The sequence below is a fragment of the Xyrauchen texanus genome, chromosome 42, assembly GCF_025860055.1.
Source record: "Xyrauchen texanus isolate HMW12.3.18 chromosome 42, RBS_HiC_50CHRs, whole genome shotgun sequence".
NCBI classification, from domain to species: domain Eukaryota; kingdom Metazoa; phylum Chordata; class Actinopteri; order Cypriniformes; family Catostomidae; genus Xyrauchen; species Xyrauchen texanus.
The window spans coordinates 29,123,585-29,147,609 of record NC_068317.1 but is presented as its reverse complement, the minus strand read 5'-3'; the positions used below and the strand labels follow the sequence as shown (position 1 = coordinate 29,147,609).

General features: G+C 35.6%; 1 protein-coding gene across 2 annotated transcripts in view; it reads right to left on the bottom strand.

The window, feature by feature from the left end:
• Positions 1-24,025, bottom strand: part of LOC127634774 (suppression of tumorigenicity 18 protein-like) — a 65,636-nt gene that overhangs the window by 3,204 nt on the left and 38,407 nt on the right. Inside the window, exons 7-21 of one of the 2 annotated variants that reach the window (XM_052114452.1) lie at positions 19,569-19,703; positions 18,681-18,771; positions 18,111-18,203; positions 17,613-17,812; positions 15,989-16,188; positions 12,277-12,525; positions 10,060-10,166; positions 9,782-9,844; positions 8,260-8,328; positions 7,688-7,750; positions 7,220-7,300; positions 3,754-3,975; positions 1,894-1,982; positions 1,546-1,649; positions 1,308-1,451 (exon numbers count right to left, since the gene is read on the bottom strand). In XM_052114452.1, coding sequence (XP_051970412.1) covers positions 1,308-1,451; positions 1,546-1,649; positions 1,894-1,982; positions 3,754-3,975; positions 7,220-7,300; positions 7,688-7,750; positions 8,260-8,328; positions 9,782-9,844; positions 10,060-10,166; positions 12,277-12,525; positions 15,989-16,188; positions 17,613-17,812; positions 18,111-18,203; positions 18,681-18,771; positions 19,569-19,703 — 1,910 coding nt within the window. The remainder of the gene's footprint in view (positions 1-1,307; positions 1,452-1,545; positions 1,650-1,893; positions 1,983-3,753; positions 3,976-7,219; positions 7,301-7,687; positions 7,751-8,259; positions 8,329-9,781; positions 9,845-10,059; positions 10,167-12,276; positions 12,526-15,988; positions 16,189-17,612; positions 17,813-18,110; positions 18,204-18,680; positions 18,772-19,568; positions 19,704-24,025) is intronic. The other variant, XM_052114454.1, reaches the window with a different exon arrangement.

The following is a 24,025-nucleotide window of genomic DNA, read 5'->3' as shown; positions in this document are numbered from 1 at the left end:
AAAACAGGACTCCTTACAGTATAAAAATGTACCATACATTATACTGTAGCATATAGTCTGTACAATTACTGTTACTACATTCAAATCATATCAAGTTAACATGGAATCTCCTACAAACAGTCTAACAGTCTTTCAGATCCTTTCTGCCACTTTATTTTTATTTATTTATTTTGATAACAATAGCAGCTAATACAAAGTCACCACAGTTTTAATTTAGTAGTAACTATTGGGGCTTTTCCACTGCACGGGACAACTCGACTCAACTCAGCTCGCTTTTTGGGGGGTTTTCCACTGTGGATAGTTCCTGGTACCTGATACTTTTTTAGTACCACCTCAGTCGAGGTTCCAAGCGAGCCGAGCCGATATTAAATGTGAAGTCAAAATCCTGCTGATTGGTCAGGGAGAATCGTCACTACCAGTGTCACTGGATTTCCGACACGTGACATCAACCCGCTAGTTTTAAAATTAGCAACAGCGATAACAGTATCATTTGTTCACGCGACTTTCGAATTGTGAAAAAAGAAATGGCTGTGCGCAAAACCACGCTGTGGTCAATAAACGAGGTGCAGACGGTCCACTCGTTAGCGATGAGCGAAACAAAATAGTTTCTCAAGGAAGTGTCTCAGCTGTTGGCCGCACACGGCTACCACGGGACCTACCAACAGTGTAGGGAAAAGTTAACAAAGCTTAAAAGAGACTACAGAACCATCAAGGAAAAGTGGAAGTGGTTCGACCAAATGGACGCTATCTAAACCGGTGAGCAATGGGAGGGAGAGTGCCCTGGACTGTTTTGCTACAACTGTTTTATGGAGCACTATGAGCTAGCAGCTAACAGCTAACAGCTAGCGGTCGTGTTATTGTTTTGGTCAGTTTGTGTCGTGTTTAAGATGATGTCACGGCAGTAGAGGCAGTGCAACTATGACAAACATCCTATAATCCCACCCACGTTGAGATGGCACTAAACTGCAATAGAAATGCAAATTCAGAAACGTAAAGTGAGTAGCATTGAGGCGAGTCAAACCGTAGCATGCAGTGGAAAAGTGCCATATAACTGTATCTGAGTAGAAATCACTGTAAAAACTAAAAAAGTGCTGCTGTTACTTCAATTCGATATTTATACCTGGTCTGACTGTTAAAACTACTTTCATTGGTGTAACCGAATGCATTCAGGTTGATTTAGACATTTTAAATGATTTCTTTCGGACTTTTAGAATACAGAGATTAAAAACAACAGTTTAATAATGGCTAATCTGCATGACGATGTGTGTCAGTGAAATTGTGTGGGTACTGCATGATATCATTTTCACCATTTGTGGCAGCTGTATATCTGTGAGACTGTTGATAAGTGCTTGACTAAGATGCGCTAACTCCTTCAACAGACTGTCGTTGTGCTGTTCGATTATTTTATTCTCTTCCTCTATAGTCTTCAAGTTGCACTCCATGGATGAGATCTGTTGAGACAGGATGGGGCAAAAACAAGATCTTAAGCTCAGCGACAAGGTGGAATAAAAGAGTATCTCTAGTTGTTCACTGCATGTTATTTACCTGTGTCTGAAGCTGCATCATATCTGCTTCTATCTTTAGATTCGATTCATTGAGTTCCTTTATTTCATGATCCAAGTGCTGCATGTCTTCATTGTTTTCGATACCTGTATGACCAGACGCAAACCAGGAATTGTTGATTGACACTTGTAATAAACATGATTAAAAGACAGTTCTTGCTAAATTTGAACTAAATTCTGTTAGTTACTTTTGGAGCTTTCAATAGATATTTATTTGTTACATCAATTTGAGAAAAGCAAAGTTGAACAGTTCACTCTTTATGATAATATCAGCAGGTCTAACATTCAGAAAGCAGCATTTAGCTTTGTTGTAAGTGCTTGAATCACTCACCACTGCTGGTTTTCAGTTTGATGTTCATCATCTCTTCATCTAAGAGCTTTCTCTTGATACTTTGGGCATTTAACGGACATCCTGACAAACTGTTAGGGGAGAAAACACAAACTCTACAGATCAGTGCCTACAATTTTAGGTAGTTTCCCCTAATTACAATAACACATCATAAATTATTTTTAGTTAAAACAAATGCCCAGATACCACAATTATTTGAACTGAGCTATCTTTACTTAAAATACACTGGAAAAAAATATGTTGGAATTGCTTAAAATATATACGTAGCATTTTATGCATCATGCACAGGGTTCAAGTACAGGGCTCAGGTGGTAGAGCGGGTCGGCCGCAAATCGCAGGGTTGGCGGTTCAATTCCCGGCCCACACGACTCCACATGCCAAAGTGTCCTTGGGTAAGACACTGAACCCCAAGTTGCTCGCAATGGCAGGCTAGCACCTTGCATGGCAGCTCTGCTGTCATTGGTGTATGAGTGTGTGTGTGAATGTGTGTGTGAATGGGTGAATGGGATACAGCATAAAGCGCTTTGGTAACCTCTAAGGTTTAAAAAAGGCACTATATAAGTGCAGACATTTACCAATTCAACTTATGGTCATTTTATGTCAGCACAACTAGAAAACATGAATAAGATTCAGCAACCATATAGCAATTCAAATGAACATTTATATCACTGTTTCTACTTAATTAACTTGGCTATAAAGAAAATAATTACTGAGGCCAGGCATTAACGGGATATTCCGGATCTAACACAAGTTCAGCTCAATCGACAGCATTAGAGGCATAATGTTGATTACCACAAAAATAAATTTAGACTCGTTCCTCCTTTTCTTTAAAAAAGCACAAATCGATGTTACTGTAAGAAACTAACACTGGAAGTGAATGGCAGTGAATGGGGCCAATTTGGTGAAGGTTTAAAGGCAGAAATATGAAGCTTATAATTTTATAAAACCACTTTACACAATTCTTCTGTTAAAACTCATGTGTTATTTGAGCTGTAGAGTTACTAATGTTTCTGAATTTGTACAGTCATTTTAGGGTTTTAGGGTTTGTTGACATTACATTGTCATGACAATGAAGTTGTAAAATTGGCTTTAACTTACACAGAATATGTTAGTTAGCAATTCTAGCAATCTAAAATAATTTTAACGGACATATTGTTAATGTCTTGTGGCTATACGTTTTTAACATTGAATATATTCATGTTTACAGATTGGCCCCCATTCACTTCCATTATAAGTGCCTCACTGTAACCAAGATTTTAGCTTTTCAAAATTAATTTGTGTGGTAATCAACATCATGCCACAAATGCTGTTGATTGAGTTAAACTTGTATTGAACTCGGAATATTCCTTTAAACAAGCTACACAACCTCAGTTTTGTACTTAATCGTTTGATTTAGTAGTACTTTCATTCTTAATTTTAAGGATTTGTAAGCTAAAGAAGTTCAAGGATCTCACGATTATTGATTTACTTTATGTAACTCTCTAAGTTCACCTTAAAATTTGTATTTTTTGTCGTACACAGTAATTAAAATGAATCATTTGTATATGTTATGGCTGTTGGGCCAACATATTTTATTTTCATTGCACTTTATAGCATATGAGGTGACCTTAGACAGGATAAAAATAATTAAAAAAAAGTATTTGCAGGGAAAAAAAAAAAAGATATTTTCTGAAATTATACTCAAACTCAAATGCCTCTGGCTCTATTTGTCAGCCTATTTATATATAATTTTAATACTAAATATGAATGACATTTAGAGGCAGTTAACTTTTCTGTCAAAAATGAATGAGGTAAATGATAAAGTCAGAATTGCAGTTAATGGTTATCATATAGTATCCTCACCTCCTGTGTGTAATGAAGACGTTATTAGCGTGACCCAACCCATTGCAGCCAGGCAGGGGGCAGTGTGGCAGCTCCTGCTTACAGACCTTCCAGGAGAAGGCCGATCCGTTCATGGAACTCTCCTTCTGCCGCTTGTTGGCAATGGGGCAGCTTCCCGCACTGCGATGCGATGAGTATTTGCCCGACACATGGCCCTGGCCATCACAACCTGCCACTGGGCACCTAGATTCACACAAGAGGAAATACAGAATAATCCAACCTGATCTCTCTGTAGAGAACCAATTGATATACACTACAAATGAAAAGTCTGGACACACAAGTGAATGTATATTTATTATCGTCTTAGAAATCACTTGATCTTAAGGCTTCTATGATCCTACTCTTAACTGAAAATGAAGGGTCTACAAAGTGTTGTTGATGTATTTTATAAAGAGATGTTAACTGTAAACGACAGTCCAGACAGTCTTGATTTCATGTGAACGTGTTTACATGGATGGTGCAAATAGGCACATGATCAGAGCCATTTAAATCCACCGCGCACCTCGGAAAGATGATGTCTGTGTCAAAGATCCGTAAAAGTAGGCAAGTCAAACCTGTCATAATACACATAGATCTGCAATGTTTTCGTTTACAGATAATGTTTATAGGGTCTATTAATTAATTATTTAAAAGACTGCTCAGGCTCATAAATCATGCTCGCAGGACAAGTAAACATTTAAGCGGTCACAATTGTGAACATTGGGCAAAACAGAGCCTCAATTTTGAAAAGGCGACTGATTGACTCCTATTACAAAATAGCCGATTTCAAAGTATTGTTACATATGCAATTATTGTTTAGTTTATTATTTCCTTTTCCCCCACAAATGCATGTTAGTCAACAAAATATTAAATCAGGTTAGCAATTTCCTATTGAGTTTTATTAAAAAACTTTCTGTAAAAAACATTCCGTCTATTTTTTGCTACATTGAATTGTGTTTCCAATTCCAGTTCCAAGAATGAAGCACATATTTTCACTAACTTAATTAATACATTTATTTTTTCTTTAGAAAAGTAGTTTGTTTCATCAGGCTATCTGAGGAGTAACATGCATGCTCTCAGTTAGCTGGGAAAAACTTGGGATTAAATATTTGACTTTCACTGTAAGAAAAAAAGGACAAATAATGAGAAAGTGTGTCTAAACTTTTGACTAGTAGCTTACATATATTCAGTACAATATATGGTGCTCATTATATGGCTGAAAGAAGTATGCATGCACATGTAATTTTTTGTGATTTAATGACTTTGGATGGTGGCAAGGGGAACAAGGTCATTATGATGTATTGTAATCTGCAACACAACAGTTGTTTGGTATAGATTTCTGGGTCACCATGCCAAAACACACACAGATGCGACCTGACCCCTCGACCTGCTTAAATTAAACCCCCTCTGCAGACCCCTTTTGTTGTCCTCAACTGTTGTCCAAAACACAAAACAGTAGCACTCTAATTATCTAAGATAATCTCTTATTTGAGATAGAACTGGACTAGTTTTGGTGCTTATTCCCCCAACGCACGCCCAAACACATCTCTTGTAAACACAAAACTAAATCATTTGATGGCTAAAACTTCGACACCCCACACCACTGTTTGTGATTTCGTAGCATGCACACATCCGTAAATTCCCTCCACCCCCATTTTGCTTAGTTGGAAGACTTTTCAAATACCATTAAGAAGATTAATCCTTTGAAATGTTGATTAAAATGTATTCAAACTAGACAAAAGGGCTATCGCATGGAAAGTCGCTATTCGTAGAAGCGCACTCTGATAAATAATTACGGGCAGCGAGGTTAACGTGCCCACAGACGTTGAGGACTAGAGCGGCGTGGAGTCGGCCAATTTATTTTGCTGTTCACTTTCCCCCCAGGGCAGTAATGGAATGGCATAAATTGCACATAATTGTTGTTAGTTGGTTGAGGGGGCACATGCTTTGGAGGTGGCTGACCCTTTCTCTGATAGCCCATATTGGAAAAGGTGAGAGGTTATATCTAGGACAGTACAAATAGCTTGTCTTCAGGCCTATATGGGAAAGGTTGTAATGGCAGTTTTTAGCTCTAATATTGTGTCTAAAACAAGAGGACATTACAACTCCAACAATGACTGTTGAGTCCAGGTCTGGAATTGGCGAACAACAGAGATGGACCATATGGCTGAAAATGTACAATAATTTACTGACATTACAGATGCAACGAGAGTCTGCTTTCCTACATCCATCCTACACTTTCCTATTTCTCTACATCCATCCATCCATAATGTGTGTGGACCTGCTATTGTCTAATTCCTAAGCTCTCGTATTTGCAATAGTAATTAAAAATTAATTACTAGCCCAGATGCAAAAGTAGTAAAGCCATCACTCTTCAGAATTAAGGCTGGAATCAATTAAATAATTTTTTGTCTGCATAGTATTATGTTTTTAAAGAGCGACCGGCTGCATTAATTGTAATTAAATGTGATCTTAAATGAACACGAGTAAACAGTTAACTCCCTGAATTAAACAGATGATATTTTTGAACCATATTTCTAGGAAATAATGTCCCACATTCCGAAATGCACAACAATCCTATTTTTAAAAACATATCATGGATAACTGACAAACACTTGCATTTAGCTTTTCGTAATATATAAAGCATTAGCCAGTGCAACTTCTCCCTTTCATCTATTGTCAGAAATGAACAGGGGCTCGAAAGTGACAAAAATGCCACTGAAATAAACAAAGTGGGGGCAAACAAATTCCCTTTCATTTATTTCCTTTAATATATCATTATTTATTTTCTTTTTTTTTCTTATAAATTTCTTAATATTCTTCTACTCTAGGCCTAGTGATACACATTATTCTATAAAATATAGAATTTAGAGTATAGAGTATATTGATTTAAATGTATAGGTTTATTTCGCGTTACAATGGAAGTGAACGGGGCCAGTCCATAAACCCTAAAATACACATTGTTACAAAACTATAGCCGCAAGACATAAACATTATTCATGTTAATATATTTTTTGCATGATAAAATCACAGACTAACCTTATCTATTTAAAGTTATGTCCAAAATTTCACTTTGTTGCCATGACAACATAACGCTAAGTGGTTTTATCACACAAAGATCATGTAGAACAGAGATTTTAGGACACTAAAACAATGTTAACACATATAATGTATAAGTCTAGTCACTATACTTTTAAAACAGTGAGTATTTTATCATTTACAGACTGGCCCCATTGACTTCCACTGCCTCACTGTAACCCACAAGTTTACCATAAATGCATTCGATTGAACTCAACTTGTGTTGAACCCAAAACATTCCTTCAAGAAGTGTTTTGCAAAATGACGCTCTATTAAAAGACATTTTATGTGCAGTAGGAACTTGTTGATTCACACAAGTCTGAATATAAACACTTAACACTTGGTTGTCATTGTTTGCGTGCTGTCTTACTTCATCTCTGGCTCTTCTTTGTCCTCCTTGCTTGGCGTGAGCTTCAAGGATCCTTTTCTGGCACGAGGGCAGCCTGACAGACTGGAAAAGGAACATGACATATGTGAGGAACCTTTCAGAAGTTGAAGCGTGCAGACGTGTGCGTGGGAATGATATGGTCATGGAGTTTATGGCGTGATGTTTCAGGCTTTGACACCTGTCGTGTTTGTATTGAAAAGAGGTCATTACCTCAGCAGTCGTGAAATACCACGAAGCATATATTCTGTAGTGGTTATTTGTTTTAAATATGAATATTTAAACCGTTTGAGTGATGTCCAGTAAGTTATAGTCCCATGACTATAATTAGACTTTGCTATCTGTTTGAATATAGACATTACACTATATAATACAAGCATTACAGTTTATGTACCATTGTCTTTGCTTCTTGATTATTCTACTGAGAGAGTCTTGCTGTCTAATTAATCTCACCTTCTATGAGACGCATAGTTTCCTGTCACATGACCTGAACCATCACAGCCAGGAGTTGGGCACCTGTTTACAGGAAAATGAGATAGGAGATTAACAATGAACCTGTTGATAAATATGCAGATAATAGCATATGCAAAATCATAATGTGAAAGTCATAATGATATGTATATGGGTAGTTGATATGTAATGCTTTAGGAAAGTTGATGTCCTCCAGTGTGACCTGCTAAACATCTAAAAGTATTTTTTTGACATTTTGCTAATTCTTACATAATCATTATGTATGCAGCTAGTGATGTCATATTAACTGAGGCACTATATGGAATATTCATACTTTTGAAAATTCAGTTTTCGTACTACAGAACCACTTTAAATTAACTTTTGAATGCAATATGTAAATAAAACTAAATGTTACATTAATTTTAAACCCCAAAAATTGATATGCATTCATGTACATTCATATTTAATCAACATCAAAATTTTAGGTTGAAATGAATAAATCCGAGAACACTTTATGAACACGTTCAGAATCAGCGCATAATATTTATTGGATTAAAACTTTAGGTCATTCTTACTTTAGTTCTTGAGTATTGGCAGCCATTAGTGACTTAAGAGTCTTATCAGCCAATGGGCACCCAGATACACTAAAAAAATAAAAACAGGAGACACATATATTGTCAAAAATGTGCTTTTAAATGACAACATTTAATTTTATTTTATTCAGTCTTTCATTTTCAACACAAATAGCTCATATTTTGTTTTGCCCTTGGAACCAGTGTACTGTAGGGGAAGCTACTATGAAACTGTAACTTCCCAAGCTACGAGCTACTCTTAACATAAAGTAGCTAACTACATTGAAGCTATTTAAAGATGAAAATAGTTTATTTATATATAACAATCGGATGAAAAAAATGGAAATTCTCTTATCATTTACTCACCCTCATGCCATCCCAGATGTGTATGACTTTTTTTCTTCTGTAGAACACAAACAAGGGTTTTTAGAAGAATATCTCAGTTCTGTAGGTCCTCACAATGCAAGTGAATGGTGACTCAGAAGGACCCAGAAAGAATTCAGAAGGTCCAAAAATCACATAAAGTCAGAATAAAAGTAATCCATAAGACTCCAGTGGTTTAATCCATGTTTTCTGAAGAGATATGATAGGTGTGGTTGAGAAACAGATCAATATTTAAGCCCTTTCTTACTGTAAATCTACACTTTCACTTCAACATTCTGGGGCGGAAATTACATTCACTTTCACATTCAGCCACCTACTGGTCGGGTCTGGTCAAAGGTAGAGATCTATAGTGAAAAATAAAGTCTTAAATATTGATCTGATTCTCACCCACACCTATCATATCACTTCAGAAGACATGGATTCAACCACTGGAGTCATATGGATTACTTTTATGCTGCCTTTATACCCTGTTTGGACCTTCTGTGTTCTGGTCACCATTCACTTGCATTGTGAGGACCAGCAGAGCGGAGATATTCTTCTAAAAATCTTAATTTGTGTTCTGCAGAATAAAGAAAGTCATACACATCTGGGATGGCATGAGGGTGAATAAATGATGACACCATTTTCATTTTTGGGCAAATTATCCCTTTAATTCCCATGTACAAAAAGTGCCTTTAAGTGAATCAGTAAATCATTTATGTGAAGTAGTTCCTTTACATGAACTGTCCGAATGAACCAACTCCCTCCCAAAAATGAATCATAGTTCCCAGTGCTAAGTATAAGGGAATCATTTATTTTAACTGGTTAATTTACAAGAGCTGTCAGAAAGAACCGATTCACTCAAACGATTTGGTTTTGCATAAGAGAGAGGACGTATTTAGGTAACGCATTTTATTTTCCTCGGCTCCATTGCTATGTTAGCAATACAATGTGGCAAATGTAGCATTTTGTGACTCTGCAGTGCTACTCGTTGTAAAATGTAACTCGTTACCGAAAAGCTTCACTATAGTGAACATAGCTTAGCTTCTGTCATGCTACTGACATTTTTTAGTTCAGATGGTAGTCACTAATTTTAGTTTGCATATTCCCAACTCTGATTGGAACATAAATAAAAATGGTGTACATAGGCAGGGCTCCCCACCTTCTATGTGATGCATAATTCCCTGTCACATGACCACTACCGTCACAACCTGGTGTCGGACAACTGCAAAGAGAAGAAGATGTATTACTCTGAGCACAGATGAACCCATTTCAGTCTCTAGATGTCTGTGGACCAGAATATGAAAGTATCTTGTAGATGCACAGAGCTTATGATCGCTTGATGTAAATGAAATGTAACTAAATGATTACGCAAGTGTGACCCAGAGACCCCCAAACAGAATAAAGGTACAAATCTGGCACTCCAGAAAATGTTAATACCTCATTAGCTCTTTCTTGTTTTCTCTTATGAGCATCTTGTTTTTTGTCATGTTCACATCTCCATTGTACGCTTTGTCCTCGAGTGAAGCCCTCTCCAATGCATCCATCTAAAAGACAAGGGACAAAATGTCAAAACGTGCAATTATCAAAGATTAAAAACGGCGAAGGTCCCTCAAACACGGCATTCTGTAAACACACAAGCTCTAATAGTCTGTGAGAGGGTTTGATGCTGCTTAAGTATACTTAGCAAACTGTATATGCATTTTAACTACCATAAAGCCCCTTGTACTATGATGGTCAAGCTGGGTGTAAAACCTTTGGATTTTTCTACTAGGTAAGTATCTTTGTGCACCAGATGTCGAAGGGAGAATCAGACAAACAGATAACAGTCTGGGTTTGTTCTTTGATTCCAAAGAGGATAAAAAATGGTCAGCTTTTCAGAAACATTCTTCTGCAATTTAATGTGCATTGTGTTAAATATGTTCTTGCGGTTGTATAATGTACATGCTAAAGCAAAAGAGTATTTAGACATTTAATTTGGCATCAACCTAGACCAATCAGCTATAGAAGATATACACTGTAAAAAGTGGTAACCTGCATATTGCTACTTAAAGGAGCTATTTCTACCTAATCTACCTGATCTAACGTAGAATTAGTTTTGTTGGTGTAACCAAATGCATTCAGGTTACTACTGTGATGAGATATATATATATATAAGCTCAATAAACAGGATTTGTGGCATACTATTGATAACCACAAAAATACATTTTGACTCGGTCCTCCTTCACTTATAAAAAAAAAACAGTAATCAAGGTTACTGTGAGGCACTTACAATAGAAGTGAATGGGGCCAATTTTGAAATGTGAACTGAAGCTTATTATTTTATAAAAGCACTTACATTAATTCTTCTATTAAAACTCATGTATTATTTGAGCTGTAAAGTTGTTTCAATTGTCATTTTTACAGTCGTTTTAGAGTTTTAGGGTTTGTTGACATTATATCGTCATGGTAATGAAGTTGTAAAATTGGCTAACATTAAACAGAAAAGGTTAGTAAACAATTTTATCACACTAAAAGCATGTTTACATGCATATCCTTTATGCCTTGTCACTATACTTTTGAAACAGTGAGTATTTTAACATTCAAAATTTGGCTCCCATTTACTTCCATTGTAACTGCTTCACTGTAATCTGGATTTTTGCTTTTTTTTAAAGAAAAGGAGGAACAAGTCGATATAAATGTTAGTGGTATTCAACATTATGCCACAAACGCTGTCGATTGAGTTTAAATTGTATTGAACCTGGAATATCCCTTTAAATGAAGGGCAAACTGAGATTTTTGCTAAAAGGAATATTCTGCGTTCAACACAAGTTCAGCTCAATCACCAGCTTTTGTGGTATAATGCTGATTACCTCAAAATATTATTAAGATTTGTCCCTCCTTTTCTTAAAACAAATATCTGTATTCCAGTGAGGCACTTACAATGGAAGTAAACGGGGCTAATCCGTAAACGTTAAAATACTCACTGTTTCAAAAGTATAGCCATAAGACATAAACAATATTTAGTGTGATAAAATCGCATACTTACTTTGTTGCCATGACGATGAAACATTGTGACAAATAACTAGAAGTTCATCAGCCTAGAACAGCAGTCCACCGTAAGAATTTAGATTTAAACAACTTTACTGCTCAAATAATCAACAGGTTTTGAGTTAAGTGCTTTTATAAAATTATTAGCTTCATTTTTACGCCTTCAGAAAATGACCTCAATCAGTTCTATTATAATAAGTGCCTTAATGTAACCTCGGTTTGTTCTTTTTTTAATAAAAATGAGTCGAAATGAAGTTTTGTGTTAATTAACATTGCTACAAATGCTGCCGACTGAGCTTAAAAAAAATCACTAATGACACAAATTTAAATATAAACTCAAATATTTCTCATCAAAATCTTTCAGTACAAATGATCTTAGCCATCCATGCTAATGTTAATGCATTGGTCTCTATCTTTATTTCTCCTATGGCATTTTAGGAGAAACATCTTGACAAGTTTATACTTAAATTAAGCATAACTGAGAACCTCATTAAGTCCCATGAGTTCTAAAAAAGCAACCTCAAAGCAATACATTTTTCCTCTTCATACACATTTTTTATGCATATCCACATTCACTTGCTGTAAGTGTTATTAAACTGAATTTAACATCTAGTCCATCTGGCTCACCTCTTTGTCTTGTTGGACGGGTGTTTTGCTAAAGTTTAATGGTGTGTCCCAGGCATCCTGTTCATAGAGGACACGATAGATGGCCGGGGAGATCTGGATACCCGCTGCTTTGGGTAAGGAAGGTTCAGGCGGGGTTGAAAGAGCATCTCCTAACGCTGGCATCACAGGAGAGTCCCGTGCTTTCTCTCTCTTCTTCTTCTTCATGCTTAAATCCAGTGTTCCATTCTCGTCTACCTCAATAAGGGTGTCCTGAAAGAGGGATGAGAGTTTGAAACCAACTTTATATCAATAGTTGACAAAAGTGTTTTACAACTAGGGTTCTTTTTTCACTAACTTACAAAAATATGCATTTTTTTGCATTCCTAAAATTTCCCTACTGATACTACAGCCAAGAATAATTGCTGTACTTTCTACCAGGAAGACTCACAGACTTGAGTAAAATTTAAGATGACATTGATGAATATAAAACAGAACAGTAATGTCTCTCTTTGGCGTAAGCCCCGTCTGGCGGTCCGAAGAAGTTGTACTCGGAACCGTCATGTCCTGCCGGAGATAGGAGGCAGGGGCGAGGAGCCTACCCCCGCAGAACGGGACTCAACTGGTGGTGGTGGGGTGGTGGAGGTTGTAGCAATGTGATAGATTGTGAGCAGACTTATGGCTTACATGTGATTGGCTAGGAATTACCCAGCTAATGGTGTGATGATGTACAGCTGCTAGTCTTCCCGCTAGAACTACGCTGCGCTTAAATTTACGGTTACATTAGTAAATTAAATAGCTTCTTTAGAATGTTGCAGCCATATTATGCGATGTAAGTGACAATTCACATTATAAATACATGTGGATTTTCTAGTTTTGCACATAGATATGGACATGGCATAATCATCCTGTATTTTTTCTGCTTTTTTTTCCAGTGAAAGCTGTACTATCTGGTTTCTAGATGACACATATAGTGCTTTTAGGTCTCTACCATTAAGGCATAAATTGAAAAGCTTTGATTTTGTTATGGTACTCATTAACTGCTTGAAAACACATGACACCCAATTGTTCCACACATATTTTTAGAAGCTCAACAAACAAAAGAGAGCTTATAAAGGAATTAATCACGATAAAAACCAAATGTGGAACTAAATCTAACTCTGCCTAACCAGCTGGAACCAACCTACGGCGCACCTATCGAGTTAATCCCCACACAAGATGCGACAGAGTTGTTCTCATCTATTGACATTTTCTCCAGCTCCAAAAACAACTGAGGTGACATCTTTCTCCCACACTTTCATTAAACGCTGCAAGATGATAAGCCATATTCTTAGAAGAAGAAAAAAACAAGGGACTTGGCACAAACAGGGAGATGGAGATACTTAACATGCATAAAGACATTTCAATGCAGACATCAGCAGATGACAGATCGGTTAACACTGTTTTATTCATTTGCTCAATTCGTACAGTATACCTGCTCTCTGCCCACTGAGTGCTGGGACTACGAATGATCTGTTCGGTGTGTAGGTGTGTGAAGCGTTTCACACCATACTTCTGTGAGTTTCTCTGCAAGTTTCTCTCAGTTTTATCACTCAGTGTTTAAGAGGAAGATGTGATTTTGATCAAAAAAGCTGGTAAACTTAAAGAAATTCAACTATATTGGCTGTCTCTAGTTACAATGTAATTACTAGTGTATTACAATGTAATTACTGTTGCCAAACAAGTTGGTAACACTTTACAGTAAGTTTCCATTTGTTAACATTAGTAAATGTATTAGGTATTACTATAGATTAATAAATGCTCAATAATTATTGTTCATTGTTAACTAATGATAACTAATGTTGTTAACTAATGTTAACCAATGGAACCTTATTGTAAAGTGTTACTAAAATGTTTAAGTGGGTCATTGCAGCAATGAGTGCTTACAATGATACTATTGATATACAATGATATACTATGTTCAGTCCTTATAGTAAGGTCTTTTCACATTTTAAATAGCAAAGAGTAGAAACAAGTCACACAGTGTTGAGAGCCGGATTCAAACATTGCTCACATTGCATCACAATTTAATGCATTGATGCATATGTATTAGCCATTAGGCTGTAAATCCAATATTAAAGTTTGTTATTTAATAAATTCTTGACAGTGTTTTTCTTTTTCTTTTTTTTTTTTTAAGAATTTATGTGTATCAATATTTTGTTATTATATTACAGGCTCAAAAGTAAATAAGACTAAAATATTATTTATATCTGCATTTTTTAGAGTGATTAACAAGATGTTATATTACATTTATATTTTATTTCAGTGAGTTTAATTTAATGAATGCTTTCAATGATACCATTTTAACTTCAGTTCTTAGAGGGCCTTACATAATTGTAAATGTATAATGGATTATAATAGGCCGTTATGTATTTTACTAATTCTTTACAATGAATCACGTTGTTCATTTTCTGTTTTATAATTGATAAGCAGTATGGTTTCTTATTCTATTAAAGGCTTGGAAGAAAAAATTTGATTTGTATTTGCACTTTTTAACCAGATAAATTAAATTACATTTATTTTAAATTTCAGTTGAGTTGCAAATAATGCATAACAGAAGAAGACCCTTACAGTTATGATTAAAATGGATTACTATGTTATTAATTCATTTTTGGTCATATATATATATATATATATATATATATATATATATATATATATATATATATATATATATATATATATATATGTATGTATAACTGATGCACATCAATAGTTTTTATTCAAATTTTCACAGTGATTAGCAACATGTTAAATTATATTTATATTATATTTCAGTGAGTTTAAGTGGGTCATTTGAACATAAGTGCTTCTGTTCTTATACTCTTCATTATCAAGATTCAATATTATTGTTTGGCCTTTTGCCACTTTTATTTGAGAGAAGACAAATGATTTAAGCTGGAGTTAAACACATTTCACCCACACAAATGGCCCAATTCAATGTGTTGAAGCATGTGCACTTACCAACATGACTCCATCGGAACGTTTAGCCAAAAATCTTGACAATGTAACACTTTTTGTAACACATTTATACTTAGTGATAGTTTGATATTCTATTTAAGTATCAGTACCAAAAAGAGACTTGAAAATCTGATTCAAATTTCTATTTTTACAGTGTAACATAAGCCATCTGATGCCCGAAACGGACTTTCCATATTTAAATTTAAATAAAAGAGTAGTGTCGATAAATCCCCTAACCAATTGGTTTAATCCAACTTCTCATAGATCGCCCATTAGAGATCAACGCCAAAGGATCTGCGCAAGCTTATCTAGGATAATATATTACTTAGCAAAATGTCTTCGACCATCTGCAGTGGAAAAAGCAGACAAGAGAACCTTCCCCCCTCCAACATTACCATAAGCACAAGTAGAAATCAAATGCACGGCCACATGTTTTACAAAAAGACTTAGAATTGTCATAGAGAAAGATGCTGTTATTGTATTCCTCCCAGCTCTTTTTAATGTGATTACACAAATTCTCCTTTGTGTACATTAAAGCTTTAGGGCCAGCATTGGTAAAAAAAAAAGAAAAGAATAAAGCTCTCTGTCTCTCTTGTTGTTGTGCCACCAGAGGCAACACAGTTCTCTGTGCCAAAAAGTGTCTTTTGATGTTACTCTCTCTTTTTCATACACAAATCACAGTTGTTTTAGAATGACCACATTAAATACCTTTTTCTGAGTGATCTAATTTGATTACCTTTGTGGATGATGCCAGGGGCTGGCCGGAGGGCAGGGCCTTGCCGTTGTCTCGGCAACGTGTGGAGAGGTTGAGTATGGCTGCGGATGCGATGTTGGACTGGAGGGTGCTGCTTTGGGGTTTATGGTGATTAGGACTGTTGTCTCCAGGCACAAGCAAATGACCACCAGGATCCAGAAAACAGGGAAACTGAGCAGAAGCTGAGAACGATAGATATAATAAGTACTCAGATAAAGATAGAGAGACATAAATAGAGAGGCATAAATTACAGTAATCATATTATGCTGAGACAAATACAGTAACCCTCAACTATGTAGATAAACAGTTTAATTTCATAAAACAAGATTTGTATATTTTGGGAGGAATATGTGAGTGGGCTTGCTTGTGGAAAAATCTTTATCACGATGCTAGGGTGTTTTATTTATATATTATCAAAGGCACTTGGCAGACGCTTTTATCCAAAGTGACTTACAGAGCCCTTATTACAGAGACAATCCCCCCCTGAGCAACCTGGAGTTAAGTGCCTTGCTCAAGGACACAATTTGGGTGGCTGTGGGGATCGAAACAGCATCCTTCTGATTACCAGTTATGTGCTTTAGACCACTACGCCACCACCACTTAGGGGGTGTTGCTATGCTAAGTTGCTAAGGTGCTCTGAGTGGTTTTTAGCATGTTGCTATGTGGTTGCTTGGGCAATTTGGTTGATTCATTGGTGGTTGCTAAATGGCTCAAGTAAAAAAAATCATTGGGATTTCTTAGCCTGTTTTATCAGCCACAAATTTTGTAAATATGAGTGCCTACTCTTCATTTCACAAGCCCTTTCGACAATTAATCATGTGCAGGACACAAATTAATCTAATTCTTGAGATCAGCATTGAAAAAAGTGCTATTTTTATATTAGTAATTAGGTATGCACTAGTAAAATTTAAATTCTAACCATTTCCTTTACAAAAAAGCCCCACGGTTTTACTACAGTAACATACTTTAGAATCACTTTAGTATTTTGTAGTAAAATAATAGTAACCACAAAATTAATCATGGTTACTATATTAACACCATATTATGTAGTAATACCATGGTTAACTGCATTTAAACTATGGCTTCCACCAAAAAACCTGCAGGTTACTACAATTTTAATATAGTAAAACCATAGTTAGTTTTACCCGGATCAAATCTTTCTCTCAACTCCCAGACCGTCACCGTGAGCAAATCAATGCAAGACATCAGTAGTATTAAAGGAAATATTAATAATGGAGACGGGAAACATGATGGGAAAAAGTTGGGCATGTGCTACACATGATTAAATGTTGAAAGGGCCTTTGATACTCTTCAACATGACTCTCAATTCTTGTCCATAGCACAAATGATGGGGGACAAGTTACACATCAAAGTCCAATTTTTAAGATTAGGGCTTTTGAAAAATCCCTATCCCTTTATGGACAATAGTAAGAGTGTTTTTATTGCCTCAGCAAACACCATTAACAAGACTGAGATATCATGCAAATAAGAGATTGAACATAAACTGCTTCAGTGGTGTCACTCTTGATTGTGTAAAGAATATATATTAACATTAATGTCAGTGCATGCCAAGTAACATTTGATTTTAAATTAAATAGACACTCACAGTCAGGAAAGTGTGAAGATTCGTGGTTCTGGTCGGATGCCATCTGGGCTTGTTTGCCAAAGACCTGGGCGTCAAAACTGGCATAATCGAAATGGCCTTTGCTGTACTTCTCCATGTCTTTGGCCATACTGGCCTGCAACGTGGCCATGGGATGTGCAAATCTGTACGTGAAGTCAAATTTCTCCATGTTTCTCAAAGGTCTGGATGAAGAAGTATGTCAGAAAACGAGGAAAAGAAGTAGTTGTTAAATTACAACTTTACAAATCATTCGAACCACGTCAAAGGATACATTTTAAGTTTATTAGCAATGATTTTCCAGCTGAGTGACCATTTATCTTGCCATTCACAAATTGTAATCAATCTCTCAGAAAGGTGATTTGAATACCTCAGGACCTTGGTTATGATCTTGCTTGATGCTCATAAGTGTGACAAGACCTCAAGACAATGATCTGCCTGTAGGTTCTCTTTATAGAGGTTTAGAAATTGAAGGTTTATTACCTAGCCATTCTCTCCGCTGTCGGCCTGCACTTCGTAGGATCCTCTTGCGGTTTGGAGATCTTTTCTGCAGCAGCTATCGGGCAGCCTGAAAGACTAAGATATGAAATAAGACATCGCAAATAAGTCTTACAGTAAACCTAAGTCAGTTCTTTATAAGCCTCCTTTGGGATGTTAACATTATATTTTAATTGAAATTGGGTGCATTAACATTTTACTTTATTGTTAGTAGCAAACTTAATGTTTTATTATTTAGTAACTACATTTTCATTGCAAGCTCATCTCTCTTTTTAGGGTAAATGAATGTGTCTGTGACCCTTTAAGGTGGATGAATTCAGTGTTACTGTGGATAAAAGTGCAACAATAGTGCAGTCACACATCTTCTTTAGGTAAAATTTCCAAGGTGGTGTATTTGTCTATGTAACATTATTATAAACAACATATTTTTCCTACAGCTGCTCTAAATGTGCATGTACATATCTAAGCAAAACTGCTTACAATGAAAAGTGATGTTTGCATGAAAATTGAATTTGAGTATAAGCATATTTACGAGGCTGTTTTCATTGTGCTTACCTTCTATGTGTGCTACGGTTACTATTGACATGGCCTCTTCCTGTACAGCCAGGGGTCGGACACTTCAGAACATTTTCGTGCATGGCAAGGACTAGGAAACAAAGGGATAATGTTTTTACAAAAGAACATATCATATGAAGCTTTCCAGCTAAAGAACAGACATTAAATAAAATAAACAATAATTAATCAGAAATTATTCAGGTGGCACATTCTGGATAAACACATTCAAATAAGCTTTAACTGGAGTTGTTTACTTTCCATGCTAAATGAACTTTCACATGCAGTTCTGCACTCCTAAAACACTTTAAATTCTACTTTCCCTTCAAATATCAACGTGCAAAAACACACCATGACTACAAACAAGTCATGATTTGTTGGTATTCACCATTCACCATTTAAGAGACCCACACATATGTGTTATAGTCCTATCCAGTATCCTTAGTAACTTTTCACCAGTTACTTTTTAACTTTTCAGAGCATTGAATGTACAGGTAGTTCTGTGCTGAAGTGCCGCTTTATTCTTCAGAATAAAAAAGACAAATTTAGATCAGTTCTGCAGTATTTTTTCTTTATTGTTCAAAATGGAAACAAATAAACAGATATTTGCATAGCATACATTAAATGTAATATAGTTCATACCATGTCGATATGCAGAAATAGGCTAAAAATAATAGAGGCCGGTTAGTTAAGCAATCACTCTTTCACATTTTTTCCATAGTGTTTGTACAACTAGACCTTGATCATTAGAGTGGCATGAATATTTATGGACAGAAAATGATCAGCGTTGTTATCACTAATCGTATCTGTTTTGTTTGTCTTGTACTGCTACAGGGGGAAAGTGTGTCTAATGTTCTCAGGAAGTGATGCGCAACGTGAGAACACACTCACCCTCTGGGGGCAATCTGACTTTGTGAGGACATCCTGATAGACTCCGGTGATGTGGATAGAGACCTGTCACATGGCCTGTCCCATCACAGCCCGGCGTCGGACATTTGATGTCTTTCTTTTCCGTTCGAGGAGAGTCTTCATTGGACACGGACACACACACACACACACACACACACACACACACACACACACACACACACACACATAAACAATAAAGACAGTGCTCTTCAAGAATGTGCAGTTAATGGAATAGTTTGCCTGAAAAAAATTCTGTAATTTTTTTATTCACGCTCATTTTGTTATAAAGCAGCAAAAAGCACCATAAAAGCAGTCTATATGACATATTATTCGTTATTCGCTGATTATCTTCCCCTTCAGAGAGCCTTTAACTGGAGAACTGCTGTGACCGAATCATTGAATTAGTCTGATTTGTGAACAAAAATTTTGAGTTGTGAACTGGATCAACTGGTTGAACTGAAATGAACCGGCTCAAAAAATATGATCTGTTCACTAATTCGATACTTTAATTCAACTCATTGACTCCTTGTCTGATTGCAGCATTTTTCAAATTTAACAGTGAATAATGACTTAAATTTTAGTCTGTTCTTCACACTAAGCTATCAATAGGCTTTAGAAGATTTGGAATACAGCGCACATATGGATGGCTATACTTGCCACTTATGGTGAATAAAGAAATAAAGAAAGACATACAGGCTTGAATTAATATGAGGGTAAATAATGACAGAATTTTCATTTTTTCTCTTTAATCTCAACCAGTCACATTTCTCTGAACCCGATGTTGTAATATCACGCAGACAGAATGTGTGTATTTATCTGTAACATTAGTTAAGGATGTGGTCTTACTAGGGGCACTGATTTCTTAGCATTCATTCATAGAGAGATTATCATCAGAGATTACCCATTAAACAGCAGTCATCACAAGAATCAAAGTGCTTAAAGCTCACATCAGAGATACCTTACTCAGATTAATGACTTAGTTTATGCTCATGGTCAAATATCTGGTTGATACCGATCAAAATCCATCATTCCATATTCCAGAGATGATTTTCTTCTTCTGCAACATTTTGGTTATTTACAATCAAACATTTTGTTGCCAAAATGTTTTTAGCCATTAAGAGGATTTTTCTCATCTATCCCTCTGGCTCAAATTGTCTCTCTGTTTCTTTCTTTTCTTGTGCTGAAAATGCAATGCTATAATGTGATACAGTCTGAAGCATGACTGACATATTTTTGTGGATCTAGAACAGTTTTTAAACACTCATACATCTGAAACAAGAATTAAGAATCTACAATATTTTGCTATAGTGAAACTGATGTAAATGAGCTGTGATGAAACTGTAGTGAATCTGTAGTGAAACTGTAGTGAATCTGTAGTTATTCTGTAGTGAAACTGTAGTGAATCTGTAGTGAAACTGTAGTGAATCTGTAGTTATTCTGTAGTGAAACTGTAGTGAATCTGTTGTGAAACTGCAGTGAATCTGTAGTGAAAACGTAATGAATCTGATGTGAATCTGTAGTTTATCTGTTGTGAAACTGTAGTGAATCTGTAGTGAAAATGTAATGAATCTGATGTGAATCTGTAGTTTATCTGTTGTGAAACTGTAGTGAATCTGATGTGAATCTGTAGTGAAACTGTTGTGAAACTGTAATTAATCTGTAGTGAAACTGTAGTGAATCTGTTGTGAATCTGTAGTGAATCTGTAGTGAATCTGTTGTGAAACTGTAGTGAATCTGTTGTGAAACTGTAGTGAAACTGTTGTGAAACTGTAATGAATCTGTAGTGAATCTGTTGTGAAACTGTAATGAATCTGTAGTGAATCTGTAGTGAATCTGTTGTGAAACTGTTGTGAAACTGTAGTGAATCTGTAGTGAATCTGTTGTGAATCTGTAGTGAAACTGTAATGAATCTGCAGTGAATCTGTTGTGAATCTGTAGTGAAACTGTTGTGAAACTGTAGTGACTCTGTTGTGAAACTGTAGTGAAACTGTTGTGAAACTGTAGTGAATCTGTTGTGAAACTGTAGTGAAACTGTTGTGAAACTGTAATGAATCTGTAGTGAATCTGTTTTGAAACTGTAATGAATCTGTAGTGAATCTGTTGTGAAACTGTAGTGAAACTGTTGTGAAACTGTAGTGAATCTGTTGTGAATCTGTATTGAAACTGTAATGAATCTGTAGTGAATCTGTTGTGAATCTGTTGTGAAACTAGTGAATCTGTAGTGAATCTGTTGTTAATCTGTAGTGAAATTGTAATGAATCTGTAGTGAATCTGTAGTTATTCTGTAGTGAAACTGTAGTGAATCTGTAGTGAAAACGTAATGAATGTGATGTGAATCTGTAGTTTATCTGTTGTGAAACTGTAGTGAATCTGTAGTGAAAATGTAATGAATCTGATGTGAATCTGTATTTTATCTGTTGTGAAACTAGTGAATCTGATGTGACTCTGTAGTGAAACTGTTGTGAAACTGTAATTAATCTGTAGTGAAACTGTAGTGAATCTGTTGTGAATCTGTAGTGAATCTGTAGTGAATCTGTTGTGAAACTGTAGTGAATCTGTTGTGAAACTGTAGTGAAACTGTTGTGAAACTGTAATGAATCTGTAGTGAATCTGTTGTGAAACTGTAATGAATCTGTAGTGAATCTGTAGTGAATCTGTTGTGAAACTGTTGTGGAACTGTAGTGAATCTGTAGTGAATCTGTTGTGAATCTGTTTTGAAACTGTAATGAATCTGTAGTCAATCTGTTGTGAAACTGTAGTGAATCTGTTGTGAATCTGTAGTGAAACTGTAATGAATCTGTTAGTGAATCTGTTGTGAAACTAGTGAATCTGTAGTGAATCTGTTGTTAATCTGTAGTGAAATTGTAATGAATCTGTTGTGAATCTGTAGTGAATCTGATGTGAAATGTAATGAATCTGTTGTGAAACTGTAGTGAAACTGTTGTGAAACTGTAATGAATCTGTTGTGAAACTGTAGTGAATCTGTTGTGAAACTGTAGTGAATCTGATGTGAAACTGTTGTGAAAATGTAATGAATCTGTAGTGAATCTGATGTGAAACTGTAGTGAAACTGTTGTGAAACTGTAGTGAAAATGTAGTGAAACTGTAGTGAATCTGTAGTGAATCTGTAGTGAATCTGATGTGAAACTGTTGTGAAAATGTAATGAATCTGTAGTGAATCTGATGTGAAACTGTAGTGAAACTGTTGTGAAACTGTAATGAATCTGTTGTGAAACTGTAGTGAATCTGTTGTGAAACTGTAGTGAATCTGATGTGAAACTGTTGTGAAACTGTAGTGAAAATGTAATGAATCTGTTGTGAAACTGTAGTGAAAATGTAATGAATCTGTTGTGAAACTGTAGTGAAACTGTTGTGAAACTGTAATGAATCTGATGTGAAACTGCAGTGAATCTGTTGTGAAACTGTAGTGAATCTGTTGTGAAACTGTAGTGAATCTGTATTTAAACATAGTAAATCTGCAGTGAAACTGCAGTGAATCTGTTGTGAAACTGTAGTGAATCTGTTGTGAAACTGTAGTGAATCTGTATTTAAACATTAGTAAATCTGTTGTGAAACTGTAATGAATCTGTTGTGAAACTGCAGTGAATCTGTTGTGAAACTGTAGTGAATCTGTAATTAAACATTAGTAAATCTGTTGTGAATCTGTAGTGAATCTGTCGTGAAACTGTAGTGAATCTGTTGTGAAACTGTAGTGAATCTGTAATTAAACATAAGTAAATCTGTTGTGAAACTGTAGTGAATCTGTAATTAAACATTAGTAAATCTGTTGTGAAACTGTAATGAATCTGTTGTGAAACTGCTGTGAATCTGTAATTAAACATTAGTAAATCTGTTGTGAATCTGTAGCGAATCTGTCGTGAAACTGTAGTGAATCTGTAATTAAACATTAGTAAATCTGTTGTGAATCTGTAGCGAATCTGTTGTGAAACTGTAGTTAATCTGTAATTAAACATTAGTAAATCTGTTGTGAAACTGTAATGAATCTGTTGTGAAACTGCAGTGAATCTGTTGTGAAACTGTAGTGAATCTGTTGTGAAACTGCAGTGAATCTGTTGTGAAACTGTAGTGAATCTGTTGTGAAACTACAGTGAATCTGTAATTAAACATTAGTAAATCTGTTGTGAATCTGTAGTGAATCTGTCGTGAAACTGCAGTGAATCTGTTGTGAAACTGTAGTGAATCTGTAATTAAACATTAGTAAATCTGTTGTGAAACTGTAGTGAATCTGTAATTAAACATTAGTAAATCTGTTGTGAAACTGTAGTGAATCTGTAATTAAACATTAGTAAATCTGTTGTGAAACTGTAGTGAATCTGTTGTGAAACTGCAGTGAATCTGTTGTGAAACTGTAGTGAATCTGTATTTAAACATTAGTAAATCTGTTGTGAAACTAATGAATCTGTTGTGAAACTGCAGTG